The sequence below is a fragment of the Hippichthys cyanospilos genome, chromosome 12, assembly GCF_059441005.1.
Source record: "Hippichthys cyanospilos isolate Australia breed blue-spotted pipefish chromosome 12, RoL_Hcya_1.0, whole genome shotgun sequence".
Classification (NCBI taxonomy): domain Eukaryota; kingdom Metazoa; phylum Chordata; class Actinopteri; order Syngnathiformes; family Syngnathidae; genus Hippichthys; species Hippichthys cyanospilos.
Window position 1 is genome coordinate 14,477,826 of NC_142380.1, and position 8,746 is coordinate 14,486,571.

Here is an 8,746-nt window from a genome sequence, read left to right on the forward strand (position 1 = left end):
ATTGGACATTGAGCCTAAATGCGGAAGTGGTGTCCTTCGGTTCCTCTCATTCGCATTGACACGCATTCAACCGCTAGCCGGGTTTCTTTTTGCCCTCCCTTCACCGAGACGTGCCGCTTGACACTGTAGGGGGCCAGCGTGGCTGGTTTATGATCAGCCGTTTTGTGAATCACGTCGCCCAGAGGGTACCGAGCCTGTTGTACGGGATGTGTGCGATGAGGAAGCCGCAGGTTGTGTTCGTGCTGGGCGGGCCTGGGGCCGGCAAAGGGACCCAATGCGCCAAAATCGTCGAGGTAAACTTCAAGAATTGGCAAGAGTGATTTTCATATGACGTCTTATCGTGAACTGAAAAAAATCACGAGTAAGCAGTTGGTATTATCGCCGCTTCTTTGACTTCCGGTTGTCCTCTAGAGTCAACCTGTGCTAGCTAGCTAGTTAGCTGGTTAACAAAGATGGCAAAAGTACTATGAATAGTTTGTGACTGCTTTACACGTTAAGTATGAGTGTTTCTGAACAGCCGAGCCTTCACGCTGAACTAATACTCACTAAAATCATATATGTTGAGTAAGTATCCATATATGGTCAAAATAAACCTAGCAGTAGTGACCATACTTTTAACCATATCAGTACTTGCTGATAGCAGATGTGTCTAAGGGTCAGTGTGTTTGTATGAGATGCACTTGTCCATGTCACCCTGATATCGACCTACACAGAGATGGCTAAACTCAGTCACCCCATTCTATAGCCCTTGTCCTTTTTACCCACACATGCCATTCACAGAGTTGGTAGAACTAGTACTTTTATAACTTGTGCAACTGCATGCCAATAGCTCATCTGTGACTGATAGTGCTTGTCCCACTAATATGCAGGTCGATCCCTACCTCCACCCACATAATCTCTCACAACAAAAACTGACATTCCTGCATATAAAGCAAGATCCAGGGAACTAGTGCTAAACCAAGACTGTGCATTGTATTTAGCATATATTGTGTTTTTCAATAATGCTTCTGGACCCGTTTGGCATTCCCAGATTCACCTAATTGCAGATTTTCAATTGGTCCCTTTTTGTCAATGGAAACACCTCAAATTTACTTTAAAAAAATCGGACTACGTCAAAAACAAGGTTTTTATCAATGGCAATTATTGTCGTGTAAACTTCGCAAAAATATTTACTCTTGATGACTTCAGCTAACACGAACTGCCTCCATTTTGTTCAACTGTCTCAGCTGCAGCTGAAAATTCTGCCTGTATCAAAAAGCATGATGCTGTTTATGTTTACTTTTGCACACTAGATTGTTCATTTTCCTGTAGTATGCTTAATATTTTGAAACCTGGAAATATTATATTGGCCAATATGTTACTACTTATTTTGTCAAAAATCTTATCTCGTTCTCGTGGACTCAGAGTTTCATGAGACATCTTATCTTGTGAGATTTGTATCTCGTCCCATCCCTGATAACTTGACTATATTTATCATTTCTTATGTACCTGTGGCTAAAATAGCAATGTGTGCCATGGCCCTGTCAATGAAATATATCCAGAAAGTCAATGAATGGAGCAAGGAGCTTCTCAAATATCCACGTTGTCTTTATATCAGACCCTTTACATTTTTTTTTATTTTTTTTTTGTAAAATATCACTGGCTATCCACTCATTCCTTGACAATTGCAGCATATTCTTTGTGGATCAATAACAAAATGCTGATGATAAAGTTGCATATGTGGCACCTCAAAACATTTGCAGACTATGCTGTTTCTCTGTTTCAGTGTGTTGCTTTGTGTATCCAATGTCAATTGCTTAATGTGCATAAGTTGAGGTAGGGCACATTTTGACAAACACAGACAACCATTCACACATGTTCACACCGAAGGACAATTTACAGTCTATGGCTTTCTAGCTGCTAACATGGATGTTTTTTGAGTGGGAGGAAACCCACACAAGCACAGGGGGCGCATGCAAGCGCCTCAAAGGAAGGTGATTGTGTTAACCACTCATCTACTGACCTGCCTAACAGTTATGGAATTTAAATTCATGAATCCTCCTTTGAAACACAAAGCAGCCCTCACATCTGTCATTGCTGCTTAAGTGTGGTTGCATATCCGTGTGTGTGTGTGTGTATGAGTGTATTGCTGGGTGTTGGCTGTTGGTTTTCAAGTATGATTTTCAGACCTGAATGGCAGCTGTACACAGAGGCTTTATTCATTCAGTCCAAAGAGCACTTTCCCGGATGTGACTGCAAGTTCAGGGTGTGCAAAGGATTAAACTATGTAAAATAAAATAAAATAAACTTTGTCTCCTCAGCCAATAACTATTTTATTTAAATGTGGAAAATACAAGATCACGCAGTCGAACCGGCTAGCACAACTACCACACATCACAGGCAAGAGTTTTTGGATTCAAACAGGCATGTTGAAAACTGTTGTTTTGTACCTTAGAACTACAACTATACCCATCTGTCTGCTGGAGACCTGCTGAGGGCTGAACGGGCCAGAGAGGGATCAGAGTTTGGAGTTCTCATTGCCAACTTCATCAAGGAAGGCAAAATTGTCCCTGTGGAGATCACCATCAACTTACTTAAAAAGGTGAGAAATTGAGAAAGGCAGAGACATACATCCCAGATTCAACAAGTTTCCTCACCACTGTGCCTGTCTTTTTTTACTAATTAGTATTAGTTTAATGCAGTTAAGCATGCCTTTTAAAAAAATAAATATTTGTTCAATTTAAAATGGCAAAATGACAAAAAACATCTGTCAGCTATAAGAGGTTGTGCAGGGTGTACCCACCCTGTCTTAGTTTTCATCATTACTTTGCTAAAAATGTCTTCTTTTAGATTGATTTTTAAAGGTTTTTGCCCAAAATGTTGGGAAACGTTTCGTAATGATTGGCTGGCAACCAGTTCAGAGTGTCCCCCGCCTACTGCCCATAGACAGCTGGGATGGGCATCAGCAGGCCTGCGACCCTGATAAGTGGCTACAGAAAATGGATGGATTGATGGATGAGTTGTAATGACTTCTTTGGATTTTTAAATTTTTTTAACACTGTACCACATGTAATAGTGTTCCCTCATGAACTTTGAAAGGCTATTGGCCAATGCTAAAGACATAATTGATAAACTCTGGCCAAATAGGATAAGGCCAAATCAATATCACCATCTGTACAGTGTAATGAGTACAAGTTAGTTTTCAGTACTGCGTCACGATTTCACACTGTTGCGCATGGGGCCGTTAATTCCACAAGGGGGCAGCAGTGTTAACATTTGGGACAACCACCCGTTTTAAACCACAAATGGTTCACGGAGACGCTTCCTTTTTGCAAAAAAAAACAACCCCAAACAAATAAAAAAAAGTAGTGCATATTTTTAAGCATAGCTTTGATGTTACTGTAACAAATGCCAGATGGATTTTGCATGGACCACAGAACACCATCTTGTGTTTTTCCATTAACAAACATGCCACATTAAAGCAAATGATTTCATCCTTCTAAAGGCAATGGAAGAGACCATGAAAAAAGATGGACAAAAGTTTCGCTTCCTCATAGATGGTTTCCCCCGCAATGAGGACAACCTTCAAGGTTGGAACAAGGTCATGGATAAAGAAGCAGAAGTCAAGTTTGTGCTTTTCTTTGAGTGCAGTAATGAGGTATGCCATGGAAATGCTGCATAGAAACCAATGCATGGGGCATGACACTCACCACCTTGTGTTTCTTGTCTTATTCATGCACAGGAGTGTATCAACAGATGTTTAGAACGAGGAAAGAGCAGTGGGCGTACTGATGACAACAGGGAAAGCATAGAGAAACGGTACACTTGTTTTTGTCCTCGTTTTTTTTTTAATTTTATTTTATTTATTCATTTTTGGTGTCGTCCGACCCTAATAATGGTTTTCCCCTACGTAGAATCCAAACGTACCTGCAGTCAACGCGACCGATCATTGAGCTGTATGAGAAGCAAGGAAAAGTGCGCTGTGTGGATGCGTCTCAATCTGTGGATGAGGTAGGTTTAGTCATGAGCTGCAGATAAACATATGTGTTGCTTAACTCCAAGTTAAAGCAGAGGCAAGAACTTCTCAGTTGCAAAATTACAGTCAGTCATAATGAGACACAAAATAAGTTGCAGCGACTTGGTAGAAGCCAGTGCCAGTCAAAGAGGGAATTGCGCTACTGCCCATAATTGGTGTTCTGGCTTTGATTCTGTTACAATAAATTAAACCCTCAACTGAATAAAAAAATATGTAGAGATATGCATTTGATTCCAATAAATATATATTTTTTTGCCTATTTACTAGGGATCGGATAAGACAAATTCCATGAGACAAGATGTCTCCTGAGATAAAATCCACTACGAGATGAGGTTTTTGCAAACTTTGCAATGTAGAATAATGCTTAACATAAATGTTCCAGTTTTCAAAATGTTTTCTTTTTACTAAGTGGACTACAACAAAATTAACGTTCTGAGTTGAACTTTCAGGCTGTCAGCATCAAAGCCAGTAATTTGTGTCTGTTAAACTGCCCTTAAAAGGTAATCCAGCTGCTCTCACCAGCTGGTATAGTGTGCTCGAGTTCTGCTAACTAGCAGCTAATTCATGCTAGAAGCTGCAACCGACACACACCAAAAAAAATACAAGCACAATCGGTCTTTTTTTTTTTTTTTTTTTTTAAGCACCCTGAATTTGCACTTGAACGTGATGCGCTTCGGGTTGCGACTCGTGACTCTGACGCGAGCAACAGGTTGTGCGCTCTAAAGTAAGCTGTTGTCGTGAATGGTTTCCGGGACCTGCATGCTAACCTAACCCTAATGTAAAAGTATTAACCTTTGTGTCAAAATACAAACATTTGTGCCCATACATTTGTTGATATTGGTAACGTTTTTTTGTTGTTGTTTTTTTGTTAAAGTCTCACCAGGTTTGGGTGCATGTTTTACTGTCATGTAACCGGCATTCTCAGCACTCCATTGCCATTGTCAAAAAACAGCCAAAAGAAAATCTTGTGGGGTTTTAATCTTGTGGGATCTTGTCCCATGAGATCTTGTCCCATCCCTACTATTTAGGGTTTAGTGTTTGCCTGTTTACAGGCTTTTGGGAACTTCTCTCATTCCCTGAAATTCTGATCGTATTGCATTTTGTGCTCTATATCCATTATCTGATACGGAAGTCGTTTTTTGGGGGTACCATTTGAGTTGCATCTGGATGTCAAGCACCAACTGTATGTTGAAATGAGGGTTTCTTTTCATCAGTTTGGGTTCACTCATCCACTTTTCATCAAAAGTCAGCTTGAAAATTAAAGGCCAGGTTTCCTTCTTTTTCAATACTTGTAAGTATTTCTCATCTAGTTTGTGTCACTGGAACGTGTTAATTTCCCACACTGCAGTCCTCTTAAAGAATATCTTTGTCCTTTTTTTTTGCTTTGCTTATGAGTCTGGGGTTTTTCAGTCATGGTCGGTTGTCAACTCCTCATGAATGTTGGCAGCTTTTCTGGTGAGAACAAGGCTTGTCCAGAGTTTGACACATAAAGGCAGTTTTCATTTTGGTTTGCTCAAGGCAAATCTGAGTGATAACTACCCTTGGTTTTTACAAGTCGAGGTTTGTTTTGTGTTGACGTCCAGTGGTTGCATGTGCGCACTTGTGATGTGGAGTCGTGTGCCCTCCTGCACTCAAATGTTGGAAAAAAACAAGAAAGTGTCATTTGATCCGGTTTACAAAAATGTGACCAATCAAAAAAAGAATGTTTATTTGGTGAAAAACCTTATACCTTAACCTTCATAAACCTTATATGAACATACCACACAAAGCTTTTGTTTTGAGCCAAAATGAGGTCTTCATGTGGTCATCATGATGAATTCAAGGCAGCTCCTAGTGTGCGTGACTTAGCCACCAGGGGCATCATAGTACAGTCGTGCAAATAATACCAAAGACAAGATTCACAGCTGCTATAAGTGATTATTGACTAAGCTGCAGGGGTACGACACATTTTTTGCAGAGGATTATAAATACAGTGGACCCCCAGGTTATGGCGTCCCCGCCCTACGTTTTTTTCACGTTACGATGTGGAATGCTGAATTTTTTTGTCCCCTCTTTAAGCCATTTATCGCGCTTTACAATTAACATCAACAGCTGTCATGACCTGTGGCGTTGGTTGTGTTTGTTTTGCCTCCCTTTTGAGGAGTTTTTAGGTAATTGCTCTTATTTTCTGTTGGCGTCAAACTGCCTCCGCTGCAACGCGTCACTACGATGCAGGTCTGCTATTGGTCGGTCTCTCGACTCCCTAAGATATTGGTCTACTATTGGTCAGCGTGATGGGGTCACAAAGATGCTGCTCTGCTATTGGTCGGGGCACCGGGTCACAAAGATGGCTGCTTAAAGACTTGATCTTGTGTGAGAGTGCCTTCAATATCCTGTTTATAATGCATTTTAGTGCTTAGTTCAAACTTGAATTGGTTATCCATGAGTCCCAAGATTGCTAGTGATGTTAAAGAGAGAAGTAAATAGATGATATATCTGGAAATAAAGCTGGAGATAATCAAGAAATATGAAGAAAGCTAATCTAGCCTAGCCTAGGCTTACCCTTATTTGGGAATGTGGGCATAACAAGCGTCACAAGCGTCAGTAAATAAATCCTTTATACATGTTTTATTTATGATGTTATTTCATTGTATGCATGTATATTATATATAAGGAGCACTTACTATACTACTTTGATACCAATTTTTAATATGTATACACCATTTTAATGTTTTTTCCTGGGGTTTTACACGCCATAGCTAATTAACATAGGTTTGGATTGCCCGCCATACGGCAAATTCGAGTTACGATCCCAATCGCGGAACGGATTAATCTCGTAAACCGGGGGCCCACTGTATATGTGTGTGAGTTTTGTTCTATTGTATGTTTATAATTGTGGCTTTGCCAAAAGTAATCGTTAAACTCGTATTATTTGTACTTGTACTCTTTGTTTAAAAAAGCTTTTAGGATGACTTTCTCTGTGTCAAACTTAAGGCTCTGGGGCCAATTTCGGCCCACCCCATCATTTTATGTGGCCCACAAAATGCTAATTATGACTTCTAGGTTATAACTAAAATATCAAATCCGTATTCAACTTTCAAAAGGTTTTGGGGGAAACAAGCATTTTTTGTTACCAATCTTTCTTTGGAACAGTTTTTACTGGCCTCTGGGTGACAATCTTATTTACAATTGATTTGACTTTAGTCATAATGGCCCTCCGACAGAAACTAGAAGTACAATTTGGTCCACGATTAAACTGGGTTTGACACCCATGGTTTAAAATATTGTAGAACTGCCACATTGATGCCATTTGCTAACCCATTTTGCAGTATTTGATAGTATTAAACTAGTTGACATTAGGCAAAGTGATTGCTTAAGGGTTAAGTACAAGTAAATCCACAGTCTTCTGCCCTTTGTCTAATACTGTGTATCTGTGTGTGTGTGTATACATACAGTATATATATATATATATATATATATATATATATATATATATATATATATAACATTTGATCAATAATTCATAGTTTGAGATTTTTTTGTAATACACTTTATTGCAAAATTGAAAAATACTCAATAGCTACTACAAAGCAAGTATTTAAAAAAAAAACAAGTGCCTGACATGTTTCTCTTTTGCAGGTTTTTGCTGATGTGAAACTCATCTTAGACAAAGAGGGTTGACTTCTGCTGTCAGTGGCACTCATTTTTACCCCATTTTAAGTTTTGTTTTTTTTTAAGTTTCTTTTTTATCACCTGTCAATTCATCTTGATTACCATAATATTTATATTTGCAGTCATGTGACATACTTTCAGTTACGTGTTTTTGTTTGCACAATATGCACTGTTGTTTTTCTTTCTTTTTCTTTTCCCCTTGTGGTCATTGTATACAATGTTGATGACTTGATAATGAGCAACTCACAGGAAGAGACACTGGCTTATGTTCATTGTCTTCCATCCTAGTTTGGAGCGCTGTCTTCAGTGACAAAATCTCCTGTTACCAATGAGGAGACGTGCTTTGCTTCAGAACTCTATTACTGATGTCTTGACGTTACCTTTTAGTTGACGGCAGCAGCTGCCGCGCTTTCCAGACCAAATCATCAAAGGTATCAACGAGAGAAATCCAAGACAGCCGCAATAGTTTGCGATTCAAATGCATAATTATGTTGCCTGAGATATGACCACGCTGCCAAGACCAAGGCCGAACGGGCCTGACCAAATAGGGCTTTACACGCTGTGCGAGTACTGTACTTAGTTCTGCGAGCTGTTTCTCCAAGAAGTATTTGCAACGATCATAACCACCCAGTGCTCTTCATCATACCCATGCCTCCTGAAATCATGCAATTTGACGGTATCTGGAAGATAAAATTATGATGAAAACCTTCCTCTTCCTTGTTTTCATTGAGTATTTCATGAGATTGAACAAGTTGTATTTATTTGAGCCAGCGGCTCTTGAGTAAGACCATGATGCAGTGGTTAGCACGTCTGCCTCACAGTTGAGGGACCCGAGTTCAAATCCACCTTGTTCCAGCCTTCCAGTGTGGAGTTTGCATGTTCACCCAGAGCCCGCTCCGGGCTCTCCGGCTGTCTTCCACCATCCAAAAACATACATGGAAAGTGAATTGATTGGCTGCGTGAATGGTTGTTCGTCTCTGTGTGCCCTGCAATCGGCCGGCAACCAGCTCAGGGTGTCCCCTGCCTACGGCCCATAGACTGGGATAAGCACCAGCAGGCCTGCGACCCCAATCAAGATAA

General features: G+C 40.0%; 1 protein-coding gene across 2 annotated transcripts; it reads left to right on the plus strand.

Moving 5' to 3' along the window:
* Positions 1-15: 15 nt before the first annotated feature.
* cmpk1 (cytidine/uridine monophosphate kinase 1) lies at positions 16-8,376 on the plus strand. 2 transcript variants are annotated; one of them, XM_088429489.1, is made up of 6 exons: positions 16-293; positions 2,435-2,581; positions 3,485-3,637; positions 3,722-3,798; positions 3,894-3,990; positions 7,634-8,376. In XM_088429489.1, the coding sequence occupies exons 1-6, from the start codon at positions 150-152 to the stop codon at positions 7,673-7,675; spliced, it is 660 nt and encodes a 219-aa protein (XP_088285615.1). In that variant the 5' UTR covers positions 16-149; the 3' UTR covers positions 7,676-8,376. The 2 variants fall into 2 exon arrangements, with proteins under 2 accessions (XP_088285615.1, XP_088285616.1); XM_088429490.1 differs by lacking the exon at positions 7,634-8,376 and adding an exon at positions 5,411-7,612 and having other exon boundaries at positions 3,894-3,994.
* The last annotated feature ends 370 nt before the right edge of the window (positions 8,377-8,746 follow it).

Excerpts from the sequence above, each read along its gene's own strand:
- cmpk1 (XM_088429490.1), top strand. The coding sequence starts at position 150 with ATGATCAGCCGTTTTGTGAATCACGTCGCCCAGAGGGTACCGAGCCTG. Across the intron at positions 3,799-3,893 it reads AGGGAAAGCATAGAGAAACG|AATCCAAACGTACCTGCAGT; the intron begins GTACACTTGTTT and ends TCCCCTACGTAG. Across the intron at positions 3,995-5,410 it reads TCAATCTGTGGATGAGGTAG|TCTGGGGTTTTTCAGTCATG; the intron begins GTTTAGTCATGA and ends TTTGCTTATGAG.